The sequence below is a fragment of the Saccostrea echinata genome, unplaced genomic scaffold (genome assembly GCF_033153115.1).
Source record: "Saccostrea echinata isolate AGI-Se365-2 ecotype Australia unplaced genomic scaffold, CSIRO_AGI_Sech_v1 ptg000002l, whole genome shotgun sequence".
Lineage (NCBI taxonomy): Eukaryota > Metazoa > Mollusca > Bivalvia > Ostreida > Ostreidae > Saccostrea > Saccostrea echinata.
In genome coordinates this window covers 26378146-26397638 of record NW_026889751.1, presented here as the reverse complement: position 1 = coordinate 26397638, position 19493 = coordinate 26378146, and the positions used below count along the sequence as shown (strand labels likewise).

The window sequence follows — 19493 nt, the reverse complement described above, 5'->3', positions numbered from 1 at the left end:
GAAATCAATGTTGTTTACCAACATTGGGAAAATTAATGGAAATAACGAATTCAAATACATATTCTTGGTCTAATATAATGCTTTTAAACTATTTTAATCTATTACAAATTGTGTAATTGACTATAAATAACCAGTTTTTCCATCTTACTTCTAAGGGCAGATCACCCTAACTGTATAAAACTACCATACAATTAGCAGTGTTTAGAGCTTCCTTAAGATTGGACTATCAATCTATTACACTGTTACAGTCAAATTCCCTTCGTGAATAAATAATGTGAATTTAGGCCAAATAAAAAAATATGTGTGGTTCCGGTTACACCTCCAAACAAATTAGGGTAGGTAGATCTAGGTAGTTTTTTTTTTTTTTTTTTATTTTTTTTTTTTTTATTTATTTATTTAAATAAAATAAAAGTCAAAAATATCATTGAATGTTCTTGAATTGACTATTTGTGATATTGGTGAGATAATACTATTGCTTTCTTTCAAGTGGTGACATTTGTAACTGACAAAACACTTGTACTGCGTGTTGAAACGATGTTGTCAAAGAAGGCCACCATTGCTGAAACTAAAACTAATACCGGAGCCAATGAGGGAAATCAGGGAAAATTCCAGAAATTTGAAAATTGTCAAAAAAAAGTTTAGGGTCGGGGGTATAAAATAGGGACGGTCGGGTAACCGGAACCACACATATTTTTTTATTTGGCCTTATTAAACATTGAATGTCTTTACCGCTGTTCTTTTGAAATAATTGCATTCACTTTATCTTTTTGGCCAACAGAACCTGGCAAATCAAATCTATGACAATTACAATACCTATAGCTTCTGTTCTTACTCATAGTTATGCGTGTGGGTTCGTAAACCTCTACTTTCAGTTCAGGATACTTGTTAGGTTGTTCAAGAAATATTTCGTATATAATTTGTTTTTAGCTTTGAATTACAGTGCACATAAATTTTATAGCACTGGGGATATAAGTGGTTTGGAATCCAATTTCTTACAATAATATTCATTTAATAACATTAATTTATAAAGGAGATACACAAGTGTACACAAGAAACTAATGTAATGTGCTTCATGAAATATGTCTAAGTGAAAAGTCGGGGGGATTTACACAACTCGCACACGGAAAAAAAATTCCTTAAGTATGTGATAAATGAACATATCAATCTTAATCGATTTCCCAAATTCACATCCGTATTAATAATTTGATTATTTTATATTCTAAAAGCTTCCAGATTCAAAGAGATTAGAACCAACCGCCCTAATCGATTTAATGTTGCCAGTTTCAGGTAAAATATCCAAATAAGATATAAATTTACAGTGCAGTATATGAAACACTATTTTTTGGTGAACTGATTTTTCTTTTTTCTTTTTGAATTCCTACTGTTAAAGAGAATCCGCAAAAGATACAAAACTTCCTGTGGATCAGCTTCATATGCTAGTTAACTGTAGGGTTACGGTAAAATTTGCTCATCAAAAGTTTTTGTATTAGATGTATTAATGCTGATTAATATGTATGGTCAAAACAACATTCTTCATTCTTTAGTAAAGAATTTACCAAAGCGCAAAATAGAGTCCGCTGGCGAGAGTCACAGGCACCAAACTCGCTTGAATTTTTGACCCCCTAGTATATATAATATACTAGGGGGGTCAAAAATTCAAGCGAGTTTGGTGCCTGTGCTTCAAATGCGGAAAATATGTCATTTATATGAAACGACAATCAACATACATTAATTATTTAAAAATTTGCACCTACCTCATCGCTGGAACCAACGGTTTTTTCTCCGTTACACTACGTTGAATGCAGTGTAACGGAGAGAAAACCCATGGGTTCCGACGGTGCACCTACCTTCAAATAAATCGACCTATCTCCGAAAGAATTGAAGAGATTTAATTGAATCGAAGAAAGGTAGTTGGGAGTCTGAGAGCCCCTAGAACAGCTCATAAGATATTGTCCTCTACAAAAATTTAGAATTTTTCAATTTAAATTTGTACATGACAATTTAATTGTCATATACAAATTTATATTGAAAAAGTCGAAATTTTTGTACAGGACAATATGACACCGTTAAACTGCCTTCACACTCTGCATCAGTGTGTGAATTTCATGACTCTTTGAATTAATTGAGCAAATTATAAATTCAAAGTGTGACGCACGGAAAGATGGAATGTTGGAATGGCAAATTAGGCTGGCTGAAATTAAATCTATGTTTAACGTCACCTACAAAATCCAAAACCAATGAGGGAGGGAGAAAAAAAATAAACAAACAAAACTTAACTTCTAACAAATAAGTATTTACTCATTTACATGAATCAAAATGCTGAAAATATCTGTGCCTGATATACAGGCTTATTGTTTAATGACGATTTTTTAAAGTAAATCTGACATTATAACTAAATGATATGGACATATACATCTCAATTTACACTCATACAGGGTTAAAATGTGGTCTTTTCCAATGAAATGCAATTTTTATTTGAATTGGAATGCATACAAATAACGTTTGAAAATCGTGGAGAGATGACCCGGAGATAGCAATTTTTTTTTAGAAAATTAAATTGTTGAAGAACGTGACATTTTGTACCAAATGAATCATCTAGCCTATTTTCAAGTTATTCTTTAGGAAATCAAAACACGATATCGGGAATATATTTCCCTTTCCTATTTCACAGGTACCCGATACATCAAAAGAATGCTAAAACTCCAAGTGACAGAACAATGAAATTTTCTCTTTCCAAGTGCGCCCAGAATCCTGCTGAATGCAAAAGCGCCCTCATTCTTTGGAAGAGGTAACCTAATCATCAAAACTATGCATTTAATGGAAGATTTTCAAAGAATAAACATATTTTCACTATATATATTATCAATACGAGCCCCCCTCCCACCCCCCACCCCCTTAGAAAGACCAGAATCCGTGACCCTGGGACCACAAGTTTTAAAAATTCTATAAGAACCACCCTTTTTCATCATAACTATATGCACTTCGTTTATCTGCTCAACACCAAAGATCTGACAGGATTATTTAATAGAATTAATGCATTTTCTTTATATTATCAATAGAGCCCCACCATTACACCAGAACCCCTGGCCCAGGGGCCATAAAACTCACAATTCTGGAAGAAGCATCATAACTACTGGTATATATGTACTTCGTTAGTTTGTTTAATATCCAGGAACAGAGAAGATGTTCAAGGAATTTAATCATTTTCATTATATAATGAAAACAGGCCCCCTTTTCACCAAAACCCCCGACCCTGGGGCCATGAATTTCACAATTTTGAAAGAGGCATCCTTGCTTATCATAATCATGCACCAAATTTATTTAAATAATACACAGGAGCAGAGAAGAGGATTTTCAAAGAATTATTGCATGTTCACTGTATAATCAATGAGCCCCGTCCTAACACCAGAACCCCTGACCCTGGGGCCATGAATTTCACAGATTTGGAAGAGGCATCCTTGCTTATCATAACCATGCACTATTTTTTTTTAGGTCACCTGAGTCACTCAGGTGACCTATTGCTATTCGTCCATCGAGTGTTGTGCGTCGTGTGTTAACATAAATTTGAACAATTTCTCTGAAACCGCTGAATCAATTTCAGCCAGATATAGCATATAGCATCTATGGGTGAAGGGGAACAAAAAATGTGAATTTTAGAGTCCCTGCCCCCTGGGGCCTGAGGGGTGAGACTAAAACCATCAAAATTAGTGATAACTTTAAAAAGCTTCTTTACTCTTGAACATCAAGCAGTCAAACTGTTGGTATGATTGTACCAAGTTGTATGCAATAATTCTTTGAAAATCCTCTTCTCTGCTCCTGGGGCTGATTGTACCAACCCCAGGGTCAGGGGTTCTGGAATTAGGGTGGGGCTCTATTGATCTTAAAATGAATAAATTCTTTGAAAATCTTCTTCCCTTCTGTATATAAAGAAGATAAACTAGGTGCATGGTTATGATGATCAAGGTAGCCTCTTCCAAAATTGTGGAATTTATGGCCCCAGGGCGAGGAGTTCTTTGGGAAGGGGGAGGGCTCCATTGATTATATATAGTGAAAGTGCATTATTTCTTTGAAAATCTTCTTCTCTACTCCTGGGTATATCTCTGCTCTTTGGGATTTAGCAGATATACCAAGTATATAGTTATGATGAGCAAGAGCGCTTCATCCAAAATTATGAATATTTTGGAACCTGGGACAAGGATTCTGATGATAAGGCGGAGCTCTATTGATCTTATAGTGAAAATGCATAAATTCTTTGAAAATCTTCTTCTCTCCGCCTGTATATAAAGAAGATAAACTAGGTGCATAGTTATAGTGAGTGAGGGTGCCTCTTCCAAAATTGTGAAATTCGTGACCCAAGGCCTGAGGGTGAGGGGCTCTATTGATTATACAATGAAAGTGCATTACGTCTTTGAATATCTTTTTATCCCTTCCTAGGAACTTAACGGATAAACCAAGTATATAGTTATGATAAGCAAAGGGCACTTCTTCCAAAATTGTCAATATCTTGGCCCCTGGGACATGGGTTCTGGTGTTAGGGCGGGGCTCTATTAAAATAAAGTGAAATGCAGAAATTCTTAAAAAATCTCCCCCCCCCCCCTACAAAAAGCAGATAAACTAGGTGCATTGTTATGATGATCAAGGGTGCCTCTTCCAAAATTGTGAAATTTGTGACCCCCGAATGAGGGGCTTCTGTGAGAGGAGGGGTGCTCTGTTAAATATAAACAGTAGTGAAAGTGCATTATTTCTTTGAAATTCTTCTCTGCTCCTAGGGACTTAGCAGATAAACCAAGTATATAGTTATGAGCAAGGGCACTTCTTCCAAAATTACTAATATCTTGTCCCCTGGGACAGAGATTCTGTTGTTAGGACAGGGTTCTGTTGATCATATAGTGAAAATGTATAAATTTTTAAAAAATCTTCTCTCCCTCTGTATATAAAGAAATAAACTAGGTGCATGGTTATGATGATTAAGGACGCCTCTTCTAAAATTGTGAAATTTGTGGACCCCAGTTGAGGAGTTCTGCGGGAGGGGGCTCTATTGATTATATAATGAAAGTGCATTATTTCTTTTAAAATCTTCTCTGCTCCTAGGGACTAGATAGACCAAGTATTTAGTTATGATGAGCAAGGGCACCTCTTCCAAAATTGTGAATATCTTGGCCCTTGGGACAGGGGTTTTGGTGTTTGGGCGGGGCTCTATTGATTATATAGAAGAAATATGAGGCTAACAAACAGTATTCAATCTCGAATGTCCAATGAAACGATACAAATTTGGAGCAGAGCAAACACGGACCTCAAAATTTAGAGGTGGGATCAGGTGCCATGGAGGAGTGAGCATCCCCTGCCGACCGGTCACACCCGCCGTGTGCTCCTTGTCATGATCGGGAAACAAAAACCGGAAAAATCCGTAGACAGTTCAGTGTATAAATAATGGCCTAACTATTAGTATGAAAAACGTCACTCAATGATAGGTTGTATGTGCTGAAAAGGTCATTGTATCGACCGAAAAACTTGCGAAAAGATTACTTCAAACGAGACTGTTGATATCCTTGTTTCGTTAACTTGTTTGTCAATAGCTTGCCTCGTTTTAGAAATTGTTCATACGTAGAGCGTGCTCTTGGGTATCGAATCAACTGAGAGACATAAACCCCATATGCAGGTGATAAGGGTATATTGCTACATAACTAAGGGAAGTTGACGAAAGTTGAAGTCATCACGTTTATCATAAAGCTTTGTTGTTAGGTTACCATTAACGTCTTTTTCTAGTAAAATATCTAAATATGAAACAGATGTGTCATAATCTGTGGTATCTTTTATTTCAAGCTCACTGGGATATACCGAGTCGACATATAAATGAAAGTAACTATTGTTAATTGATAATACGTCGTCGATATATCGAAATGTTGAGTTGAAGTCCATAGCAAGTGTTTTCTTCTTCTCGTGTAGAAGTTTTTGAATAAATTCTGCTTCATATGAATACAAAAATTGGTCTGCTAATAAGGGGGCGCAATTGGTACCCATGGGAATTCCAACAGATTGTTGGAAGACCTGATTTCCAAAAACTACATAGATATTCTCAATCAGAAACTCAAGCATCTTTTAAATGTCAACTTCAGAGTACTTGTGTGTACAATCAGAATGCTTTTTAACGAAATAATTCTGTAAATGACCAATGACAAGGGAAGTATATTTATGAGTTCCATTTTTATTGAAGAAAAAACAACAGCTGTTTGTAATGTCAAAAAGCCTGGACTTCAATCTCTCATGGGAAATGGTTGTATAAAGTGTTGAAAGTTGTACGTTTTGAAGCTATTGATTTTAGTAAAATTTTGTGATTTCAAATTTCTCCAAAAGTTCTTTGGAGTTTTTAAGTATCCACATCTGATTTACACCACTTCTCGAATATACTGTTGAACAGTACCCCATGAAGATTCTCCTTCATTACAGTAAATATTTTAGTGAGGAGTAAAGAAAGAGGCTTGATAGAACATTACACGCTATGTATCTTTGTTTTTAAGGATTGTTATTAAGTTTAGGAATCCAGTAAAGGTATGGTAATTCAAATTCATTTTGATTGTTGGGAATATTAAAATTTACTAAAACGGACATATGATTTTGAAGAATTTCCTCCTTAGAAAGGAAGGTATGGGTGTAAGTTGGATTTCTACCCGTAGAATTAAATCCTAGTTCCTCTAAAATACAATTCAAATTATTTTAATAATGAGCCTTACAAACAAAGACTATGTTAAATTGTTACCAGCGTTGTCAGCTGGGACCAGTACATACTGAAACATACTGAAAATGCATTAATTTTTACGCCCCTGGATCGAAAGATCCCGAGGGTAAATTGTTTTTGTCCTGTCTGTTTGTTTGTCTGTCTGTCTGTTGTCAACTTTAACCTTGCCCATAACATTTGATTGGTTGGAGCTATATCTTTCATATTTCACATGTGTATTCCTTGTGACAGGACCTTTCTTTGGGTACCATCATATTTGACCTTTTGACCTTGGAGTTTGACCCACTTCTGCAAAATTTTATGAGATTTTAACCTTGGCCATAACTTCTGATCATTTGGTGCTTGGGGTTTCAAACTTCACATATGTATTCCTTGTAACAAGGCCTTCCTTTGGATACCAACAACTCTGACCTTTTGACCATGACCTTGGAATTTGACCTACTTTTAAAAAACTTTAACTTTGGCCATAACTTTTGAACAGTTGGTGCTTGGGGTTTCAAACTTCACATGTGTAATCCTTGTGACATGAACTTTCACTTGATATCATCCTCTTTGATCCTTTGACCTTGACCTAGGAGTTTGACCTACTTTTGAAAAACTTTAACCTTGGCCATAACTTTAGAACGGTTGGAGCTAAGGCTTTCATACTTCAAATATTTAATCCTTGTGACAAGACCTTCCTTTGGATACCAACCACTTTGAACTTTTGACCTTGACCTAGGAGTTTGACCTACTTTTGAAAAACTTTAACCTTGGCCAAAACTTTTAAATGGCTGATGCTAGGGCTTTCATACTTCTCAAATGTAATCCTTGTGACATCACCTTCCCTCGGATAACAACCACTTTGACCTTGACATAGGAGTTTGACCTACTTTTGAAAAACTTTATCCTTGGCCATAACTTTTGAATGGTTGATGCTAGGGCTTTCATACTTCACATATGTAATCCTTGTGACATCACCTTCCTTTGGATACCCACCACTTTGACCTTGACATAAGAGTTTGACCTACTTTTGAAAAATCTTTAACCTTGGCCATAACTTTTAAATAGTTGGTGCTAGGGCTTTTACACTTCACATATGTAATCCTTGTGACAAGACCTTCCTTTGGATACCAACAACTTTGACCCTTTGACCTTGACATAGGAGTTTGACCAACTTTTGAAAAACTTTTAACCTTGGCCATAACTTTTGAACAGTTGCAGCTAGGGCTTTCAAATTTCAAAGGTATATTCCTTGAGACAAGACCTTTCTTTGGGTACCAACATTTTGTATCTTTTGGCCTGGATTTTGACTTGCATTTGAGAAACTTTAACCTTCGCCATAAGCTGCCATACGGGGCATCAGTGTAACTAGTATATACTTGAAATACATTTTTTCTTTGAAAATCTTCCTCTCTACCCACTGTTATTATGGAAACATGCTAAGTGCATGGTTATGATAAGGAAGAGTACCTCTTCCTAAATTGCAAAATTTTGGCCCCTGGATCAGCGGCTTTGGTATTAGTGTGGGGCTATATTGAATCTATAGTGAAATCTTTTTCTCTGCTCCTGGACATCTAGGAGGCAAATAAAATATATGAAGTTGTAATAAGCAAGGGTGTTTTTACCAGATTTTGAAATTCTGTACCCTTTGGTCAGATTATTAATTTCTACTCAAAGAAGTTATTCTCCTTTGCTATTCACCTGTAATAGTTAATCATTGTAAATAATTAACTTAAAATGTCAATTGAATAATGGAATTATACAAGAAATTTTATAATATTTAATACAAAAGTACATTCATAGTTTTAATGGTCAGGTAAACTTTTAAATAATAGATAAATAAAAGTGGGACAAAAAACTGTATCTTTGTACAATAAATAATCTTCAAAAACTAATAAGAGAGGCCAATGTGAGGGGGAATGAAATGTGTTCACTAATAGTGTTTTAAAACTATTGTTTTCTTTAATTTGCATGAGGATAGTGAAAAATGTGGGAAAGAAATAGGCAAATAAATAGATCAACTTTGAGATTTGATATGGAGTACTAAATTAATATTTTGCTGATCCCTGATCATCCTGTTTCTCTTGCTTTTGGGCAACATAGCTTAATTTATCAGCTTATTTTGTTTTGATTGTTACATTATACTCAGGTGACCATTAAGACCCTAGGACCTCTTGTTTAAATAGTACCCAAGAGCATTAAGACCCTAGGACCTCTTGTTTAAATAGTACCCAAGAGCAGAAAAAAAACAATTTAAAAGAACTAATTGATGCATCTTCACTATATAATCAATAGAGCCCCACCATTACACCATTACCCCTGACCCAGGGGCCATGGATTTCACAATTTTGGTAGAGGGTTCAATGCTCCTAACAATCATGCTACCAGTTTGACTGCTTGATGTCCAGAAGTAAAGAGGAAGATTTTTAAAGATTGCATTAATTTTGGTGGTTTTAGCCCCACCCCTTAGACCCCAAGGGGGCAGGGACCATGAAATTCACAATTTTGTTCTGCTTCACCCATAGATGCTGTATGCCAGAATTGATTGAAATTGGTTTAGCAGTTCCAGAGAAGACGTTAAAAATGTTAAAGCACCTTGAGACAAAAATGGATAGGAATAGGTCACCTGAGTGACTCAGGTGACCTGTGACTCAGGTAACCTAATAAAATGAAGATAACAACAATTTGGGAGAGGAGTAAACATTGACTTAGAACTATAAACATCAGAAGTGGGTGCAGGGATCAGAAGCCATGGAGGCAAAAGCATACCCTGTCAATCAGTCACACCTGCCATGTCCTCCTTCTCATAATCGGATTTGGGGGGGGGGGGGGGGGGATCGGTAAAAATTTTGTTTGAAAACAATGGCCTAACAATTTATATGAAAAATGTCAATCAACTTTCGACTTAGCGATAGAATATACATGCTGACGAGATCATTGTATCTTTAATTTCTACTGGTGAAATATTAAGAAAATCGTTGTTGAAGACATCAATTTTAGAGTTACTGTATCACTAATTTTTGTGAAGGTTTAATTTTCGTCAATTTCATGATATGAGAAATTCACATCTTTCAAAAAATAATAAAATTTCACTCTTCAAATAATTTTTATTCAAATCATGAAAACTTTAATCTAGAAAATACCAGTAGTGACTATATAAATTTGTTTTGCCATTCCTCCAAACGGTTTTTATTTGACACATCAACATGTTTACTACCCATGTTCAATGAAAAAACAAAGAAAAGAGGCTTTTAAAATTTTAGTTAAGGCTTTGCATCATTGTAAATGACGGATAATCATGATAATGGGGAAAAAACTTGAAGAAATGAATTTAATTATAAAATTCTCTTTTTCCCATGTGAAAGTCAATCCAATGAATAAGCTCTGTCGGAACTTCATTTCTATACGAAATGTCTTTCTTTATAATAACAGATGCTGCAAGACATTTCAGACTTCTGTACTTGGGATTATTCACAATAGGATAAAATTCTGTGCCCACAGCTTGATCCAAAACAGTTTTAAAAACTGTTTGCCCTAATTCTCTAATCTTAAATCCTTGATCTACATGTATACCTCTTTCAACAGCAATGTTTACAATTTCTCTTAATTGTTTGTTGAAATTTTCAACTTCATCTGCAGAAAAAAGTTCATATGACTCTTGATTGAAGTTTTCAATGCTATTTGTAAAAAAACATTGGAGGATATTCATGTTTTGTTCGTCCAATTCATGAATAGACGCGCCGCAATCTAAGAGCCTTTCCAAGATTTCTGGACCATGATTAAAGACATACACGTAATATTCCCCCCTAAGTGTCAACATGGGATCCACGATACTATGTATTAATCCCACTTGTCCACGCTTACTAGCATTCCCTGCACTGATGAGGGTTTTCAATGCCTTCCTCAAAGTGAATTCATTTTTTTCTGTTAATGGCCTTGATAAGATAATGTCTAAAAAATGAAACAAATGTACTCTGTCTTTTTCACTTGGTATTTCATCCTGATCAATTTTTATCTGGAATACACAAACATAAACATACAACAACAGATCCAGAAGTTCTTCTTTTGTGAACAGGTAATTGATTCTTTCGAAGTCAAAAAATGTTAGCAAATCGGCCACTTCTTCAACACTGAACGGTTCTTGACCAAAATGATCAAAACAATCCCTGGGCCTTTTCTCACGTTCCTTAAACACCTTTTCATTTTTCAAGAAATTGAAATAATATGTCAAACTCTGCAAAATGTGATGAGTAGATACACTTCCGTCAAAAAGTCCTGATTTTAAATGCAATAGATATCTATAACTTTCCTTCAGAAAACAAAAATGTCTACATCCTAAAATTCTTTCATAAATCAGAAGGCCAAGAATGAGTCGTTTCCTCTTTTCTCCTGCAGCACAGATTAAGTTCAAAAACTCTGAATTTTCTGTATCTGGTTCTACAATATCTTCAAAGAAATGTTCCTGTGGTGGCTTTTTCCTAGTATTTGGAATATTGTGTTTTCTTCTTTCACCTAAAGCAAGTTTATAGGTTTTTACTCCTCCAATAGAGTCCTCCTCATTATCACTGAATATCTGCTTTGCTGCTACAAGTTCCAAGATTTCTATACGAGTTTCAGGATTGAAATCGCTGAAATCACTATACGTATCAATGAACTCATTAATGTCTGTAATGTGTTGATCTACAATAGCATACTGTAGAGGTGTTCTTCCTTGTTGGTTACGAACTGATAGTCTGGCACCCTTGTTCTTTAAAAATTGCAGAACTTCAGTTCTTGAGCTGTTGTCATATCTCGCATTATCAGACATGCTAGAATTAAAACTGAAAATTAAAATAACCTGCTGACGATACTTCATCAAATGATGCAGTGGTGTGTTACCTTTGATGTCAACACAATTCACATCCATTCCCTTTTCGTTCACTAAAAATCCCATCATAGGAAGTAGACGGCACTCCACTGCCAAATGAAGAGGGTTTTCAAACAAAGAAAAATCTACATGGTAGTCACTGTGGAGTTTTTGCAGAACCTCCTGGTTTTTATCCACCAAGGCATTCACATACAGGTTATGTCCAAGATGACACAAATACAAATTTGACCTAGAAGTTTCCACAAACTGATGAAGGAAGATTTTTCTTGCCTCAGTGACGTCAATATCAGGTAAGTCTGGTATATTCTCAAGATGCTCCAAACACTTAGAATAGCATCTGTCTTCACCCACGACATGAATGCCACAGAGAGCTTTCTCAATTTCTCCCAATCGAAACTGACCAATGGAATGTGCTTTTGAAATGATAACTTTCTTCTGTTTGTATACCTCCAAAACATTTTGAAATGTCTCATCTGCCATCTCTTTCAGGAGAGTGTGCATCTGAAATATATTTTAAATTCATACTTAAATATCTTACATACATGTATATTCATAATTAGATAAATATACTAAATTTAATTATTTCATATACATGTAGATGGCTTTTTATCCATTCCCATAGATCTAGAACTACACGTAATCATCATGTCTTACATTGTGCCTATCTTAATTAGTAAAGCAGTCGATGTATTTATAGGTACATCACCGTACATGTACACTGAAACAAGTTTCAAATTCTGTATCACTAAACCCATTATTCATTGTTCGTATTGTTTTTATAATCATATTCACACCTTTGAATTTTAATTTCACTGATGTACCATAAAATTCCCTAAAACTTTTTTTTTAATTTATTTTTCTTTTTGGTTAGGTAAACTTAAAGGCATAACTTTATGTACATGTAATGGTTTTGGCTGTGGATCAGCTTGGGTAGCTCAGTAGGTAGAGCACCTGAGAAGTGATGCAGGGGTCCTGGGTTCAATCCCCAGTCCTGCCATACATTTTCTCCTCTCCTGTTATAGAGTCATTGCCACTGACTACCCCTGGACTTGCAGGTGCAGAGGTCTTGATTCTATATCATTGGGGCTGTTGAACGGCTCCGTTCCCAATGCAAAAAGGTACCTTTTTTCCCAAAAGCAAAGTATAAATTTCCCAATTCTTTTATGGCATAATATTTTATTTAAAAATCTTAATCAATGAAACTTAATTGCAAACGTCAAGTGAAAGTGAAACAAACTAATTCTGCGTTGAACTCACAGTATAAATTAGTGCATGTAACCTACATTCGTAAGCTGATTCGGCTTTGATAAGGAATCAGATTTTCCCAATTTTCCCCAAAATGACAAAAATTTCCCCAATTTGAACAGCCCAGGCCCAGTCCCCAAAAGTGGTGCAAGAGCCCTGAGGTGAAAGGCCTGCCAGGGGCATATATAAGAACTTGTGTTGTGTCTTTGAGAACAAATACAATTTAGGGAGGACTGTAATGTTTTGGGCTACGAATAACAGCCTAGGTAGCTCAGAAGAGCACCTGACTAGTGATGCACTGGGTCCCAGGTTCCATACCTTGTTTTTCTTTCCTGTTAGAGATTTGGTGCCATTGAAAACCCCTGGATTTGCAGGTGAAAATCCTGCCAGGGGGAATAAGAAATTAAGTTGTGTCTTCAATGGTGAAGACAATTTAAGGAGGGTGGAAAGTAATGGTTTAGACAGCTCAGTAAATAAGCCACCTGACTAGTGATGCAGGGGTTCTGGGTTCGATTCCTAGTCCAGCCATGCATTTTCCCCTCTCCTGTTACATTTATTTTTAAATACAGCTTGAAGCTCTCTAATTCAAGCAATAATTTATTTTTAAAAATGTACCTGAGAGCTCCAGTTATGAAGTTCTTTAATATTAATCGCAGTTATGTTACTTTAATGTACTACGCATAGGCAACCATTTTTACGCGCATCTGGTATCATTGTTGATCACGTGACGGTCATTTATAATTTTTTTGAAGTGTTTCACTACTCTGCTTTGGCACAGCCGATTAATAGGAGTGTGCAATATTATCAATATATCAGTATATTGCAATATTAAACCCAAAGATAATATATCGCAAATTTTTTTTTCATTACCGGTATTGACGATATGCTAACTGGAAGTATTTCATAAACACTAAATATGGTGTATCTGAATTCAAAACTTGGTTACTCGGCTGTTTTAAAGTTTTTAAAGTTTTTTTATATAGACATTGCTATAGTGTTTAAAAACAAGAGGCCATTTGGGTCACAACGCTCACCTGAGTCAATATGGCCCTGCTGTTCTTCGTCAGTAGATTTCTTCTCCTATGTATTAATATGTAAAGCTCTGATCGCCTGTTCTAGGCATACCCTACCCCCACGTGCCATGTTTTGAATTAAATTGAATCTAAACTTTCTGAGGAAGCTTCCATATTCATACTTCATATCAAAATTTGATCCCCCACTGTGGCCCCACCGTACTACTGGAGGATGCCTTGAACAAACTTAAATCTACACTACCTGAGGATGATTCCACATCAGTATCACTAATCGTGGCTTTGTTGTTCTTGAGAAGATTTTTAAAGATTTTTCCTATATATTCCTATGTAAAATTTGATCCCCCATTGTGGCCCCACCCTACCCCAGGGGGTGATAATTTGAACAAACTTGAATCTACATTATGTAATGAAGGTTTCACATAAGTTTCAACTTTTTAAAGATACCACCAAATTTTCACTAATTCTTAACCATCTCCTCTTGAAAGAGGACATGGCCCTTCATTTGAACAAACTTAAATACCCTTTACCCAAGGATGCTTTGTGGCAAGTTTGGTTGAAATTGGCCCAGTGGTTCTTAAGAAGAAGTCAAAAATGTGAAAAGTTTACAGACGGTCAGATAGACCGACAGACAGAAGTTGACGGACAAAATGTGATCAGAAAAGCTCACTTGAGCTTTCAGCTCAGGTGAGCTAATTAAGAATGGAATATGAAGGATTAATATATATTACGAGGAAAACATTGTAAATTTAATTCAACAATTTTAGTATATTTTTTCCAGAATACTTACTCTAAACAATTTACGATTTCATGCTTTTGTTTATGAAAATGGCAGAACAATCTTCTTGATTGTGATGCTTTAATTCTGAGTCTTATGTTGGAGTACACATACGTTAAAAAAATACAAGAGGCCCAAAGGCCTTAACGGTCACCTGAGTATAAAACAACAATCCATAGAGGATCCATAGAGTATAAATTGAAAGTTGCAAAAACAAACCCAGGTTATACAATATATATTAATTTTTTATCCAATCAAATGATGCGTTACAACCAAATTTAAATTATATTATAATGACTTATCATGGTTTTGTTGTTTTTGAGAAGATTTTTAAATGATCTTTCCTATATATTCCTAACTAAAACTTGATCACCTGTTGTGCCCCCTCCCTACCCCAGGGGGTCAAGATTTGAACAAATATGAATTAACATTACCCAAAGATGCTTCCATATAAATAAGACAAATCATGGCTTTGCTATTCTTGAGAAGAAGATTGTTAAAGATTTTTCATATTTATTCATGTGTAAATCTTTGATCGTCCATTGTGGCCCCACTCTATCCCCAGAGTCATGATTTGAACAAACTTGAATCTATACTATATCTGAGGATGCTTCCACGTAAATATATCCAATCATGGCTTTGCTGTTTTTGAGAAAAGAATTTTTTTAAAGATTTTCCCTGTGTATTCCAATGTAAAATTTCCATTGTCAATTGTGGCCCCAACCTACCCCCAGGGATCATGATTTAAACAAAATTGAATCTACACTACCTGAAGATGTTTCCACATAAGTTTCATCTTTCTTGGCCCAGTGGTTCCGGAGGAGGAGTTTTTTCCAATGTATTCCCATGTAAAATTTTGATCATTCATTATGGCCCCGCCCTTCCCCAGGGGGTCATGATTTGAACAAATTTGAATTTACACTACCTGAGGATGTTTGCACACAAACTTCATCTTTCTTGGCCCAGTGGTTCTGGAGAAGAAGATTTTTAAAGATTTTTCCTATATATTCCTATGTAAAACTTTGACCATCCATTGTGGCCCCACCCTATGCCCGGGGGTCATGATTTGAACAAACTTGAATCTACACTATCTGAGGATTTTTCCACATAAGTTTCATCTTTCTTGGCCTAGTGGTTCTTGTGAAGAAGATTTTTAAAAGATGCCATTAATTTTTCACTAATTCTTAATTATCTCCCCTTGGAAAAAGGCTTGACCCTTCATTTGAACAAACTTGAATCACCATTACCCAAAGATACTTTGTGGCAAGTTTGGTTGAAATTGGCCCAGTGGTTCTAGAGAAGAAGTCGAAAATGTGAAAAAGTTTACGCATGACACACACCCTCACGACACACACCCACACAACCGCACGACGACGGACGAAAACAGATAGCAATAGGTCACCTGAGTGACTCAGGTGACCTAAAAATGAAAGCTGAGATATGCAAGCCAAATAATCTGGAAGTATCTGTGACAATTTTTTTACACAGTGAGATATTATAAAGTAAGGACCTCTAGACTGTTTTTGCAAAAATTACATGTAAACAGTAAACATGTTGATCTCCGACGCAAATAACTATGACTACCAGGCCTAATTCAGCAGGGAACTATGCAACCAGTGGATAGCAATCATTCTCTAATGCTAGATGATCAGAACCAAGATAGGGTATTTTGGTTTAATTGGAATGAAAAAGTACACGTCTATCCAGTTTACTCCAAACTTTAAGAAAAATGGACAGCAATGCAATATATCACAATATTTACCGCAATATGCCATCAAATATTGCAATTTATCATATACTTAGTACTAAATACACTGATTCTGCACGGAGTGCTTTGGGTGATGTTACAATACCCCATATCAAGGACCAGTCCGAAAATCCATATCACGTATCGGACCGGTGGGCAAAAATCCATATCAAACCGGAAGTAATGTTTATATAAAGTTAAAAAGTTAATAAACTTGATTTTACTCAAATACACATGTAAAATAATTTTTTACTAAAATTTGTGGACTAAATTTGTTTTTAAAGATCCAAAATTGGCTCTATTAGATTTTAAAGAAAAAGGTCATAAACATGCATGAAGCATTCTTAAATGACTTTATGTGAACTTGCATATAAAGTATTTTAAATATATATGTGATAAATAGAATACTACGTACTGAAATCCACATCATATGTCATATCAGCCATGGGGCCCCATATCAGCCCTTGGGCTGATATGGGGCCACTTGGGCTGATATGACATATGATATGGATTTCAGTATGTAATATTGTCCATTTATCAGAGCTCTCGATTCTGTATAAATGGGGCCGTTGAACGGCCCCATTCCCAATCCAAAAAAGGTACCTTTTTTCCCAAAAGCAAAGTGTAAATTTCCCAATTCTTTTATGGCAAATTATTTTTTTTAAAAATCTTAATCAATGAAACTTTATCGCCAACAAGTAAAAGTGAAACAAACTATTTCTGCGTTGAACTGTATAAATCAGTGCATGTAACCCAAATTCGTAAGCTGATTCGGCTTTGATATGGAACCAGATTTTCCCAATTTTTCCAAATAGGACGAAAATTTTCCCCAATTTGAACAGCCCCAGTCCCCAAAAGTGGTGTGAGAGCCCTGATTATTGTGCTATCAGATGTTCATAGACAAAAAATCAGCATGCATTACCAGGGGTTTTGAAAAGATATCAATTGATGAAAATTCTTGTATAATTCAAAGAAAAATATGCAAAAATTACTTCACATGTATTCTAGATGTTCAGTGATTGGGAGGGTCTTGCGCCATGCACCATAGTTGCATTGAAGTGAAAATTGGTGCATTAAATTAACCACTGGTGGCGCCAAGGTGCGCATTCAAATTTAAGCGATGTAAGTTGGAAATATATTTCATACGTCGAAATTCTTGCTTGTTTTATTTTTGTTTTAAATGCAATCATTTTAATACAACAAATCTCATTGGTTAAAACCTGGCAAAAATTGCTTCCTGTTACATGAAGCGCTTTACCTAGGGCAACAAAAGTACATTACCTCACTCATTTCCAATGTTTAATTGAAATTTTGACGTTATTTACCCAAAATACGAGAAAATTATATTGTTTGCGGGTTCCTTTAAATGTGCTACACTGCATACATGGAAAAAAATAAAATTTGGTTAATAAAAAAAACGTTTCCTTTCGTATTTCACATGTGTCATTTTGTTTTTTTCTTAAAATGGCCCATCAGAATATATAGATGGCCCATTAAAAACTTTGACAGTTGCGCCATATTGTCCCATTGACCTTTATGGCCTTCCCAATGTTTTGTTTATTCAAGCTTGTTTTGGAGAAGTGTACAACAGCATATATAGACATTAAAATGTAGCACACAGTTCCTTAAGTATTGGAACTCTTCAACTCCAGGGAAAAAGATAATTATAAAAGTTCAAACTATGTTGTGTTATGTCCTTAATCGCCTGGGCCAGACTCTTTTATACATACATAATAAATTCTACCTCTGACCACAGTATAAAACAGAGTACATTTCAAAAGTATATTTTTCGTAGGCATTTTGAACAAGCTGAATTTCAATCAAGGGTACTTAAGCAATGTATATTTCAAATATTTGGACATATTAGATTTAAAAATAGTTATACATGCAATCACAACATGTGAATTTTGCATTATTGCTCCTCCATTTTACATGCAGTTTGAATAAGGTGTTAAGTTCATGACACTCGATCTCCCCATCATAATAGCTCAAGTAGGCAATGATTTTCAATTATGACGTCATATTTTGGTAATTCAGAGAAGTGAAGGCACAAAGTGCACTGTGATCTTCTATGGGAAGCCTTAACCTACCTGCGTTAAGCCCTAAATTGGCCATAAAATTTCTTATTTTTATCTTTAAAATTCGTCCTAATTTTTTTTCAGAGTGTTCGGTGTTGGACAGTCTGTAAATGTTTTGTGACAAGGAATATTCCCTCAGGAAATAAGATTGCAAACCTCAGTCATAGATTTTTGGGAATGTCACAACAGGTCCAGTACAGTCAGTACTACATTAAGCTAGGTAGCTAGAATTTGGACACAACTTTTGTATATACTTTTAGAACTTTGAAATTGCACAGAAAAGGACACATCTTCAAGAAAGATTTTTTTATGAATATTGTTTTTTCATGTTATTAATAGCTACGTAGACCTGCAGAAATAGTTTTTGGAGTGGACCTGTTTTAGATGAGTTCAAAATTGAAAATTATCACTATACATCAAGTGCAATTTTCTGCACATCCTGAGAAAAATGCTAATTTAAGAAATGTTTGATTTAGTAGCTAAATAAAGATACTTTAGGTAAGTAAATAAAGCTATGTAGGTAAAGCAAGCTACGTAGCTAAATCTAATGATTGTACCAGACATGTACAATGCATACATGTATGTAAGAAATGGTTTACTGTATTTTCAATACACAGATATTTTTCTTTTAATTACATGCAAATACCACTTTTATATAAAGGAAATATCAAATTCAAGTATATATTAGAATTTAGAGTAGGTCTATATTACCACAACATAGCTAGATCTCGATTTTCTTCGTCAGATTTTCTCTTTTCCTAAAGCATGCTTATAGCCTGTGGACAGGCGGTAAATCTAGTACCCTTGACTCCCAACTATCCCGGATTTCGGTTTTTACTGATACATTTATCATCGATTTGCAGAACCTCTATAAATTTTGCAGGATCATTTTCTAGGATATAAATAAAAATTTGAACAAGTTTGAATTAGCATTGTAAAAGCAAAAACCGAAAACGGGCATTAGATAGACAGTTTGGTATACTAGTTTTAACGCCTGCCGAAACAAATATGGCTGCGCCCATGAGTTGA

At 35.3% G+C, this 19493-nt stretch overlaps 1 protein-coding gene across 1 annotated transcript; it reads right to left on the bottom strand.

The window, feature by feature from the left end:
* Nucleotides 1-10037: 10037 nt before the first annotated feature.
* Nucleotides 10038-19243, bottom strand: LOC133202088 (protein fem-1 homolog C-like). The gene is made up of 2 exons (XM_061337872.1): nt 19176-19243; nt 10038-12086 (listed from the first exon to the last, which is right to left on the bottom strand). Exon 2 carries the CDS (start codon nt 12084-12086, stop codon nt 10050-10052), a length of 2037 nt encoding a protein of 678 aa, XP_061193856.1. The 5' UTR covers nt 19176-19243; the 3' UTR covers nt 10038-10049.
* Nucleotides 19244-19493: the final 250 nt, after the last annotated feature.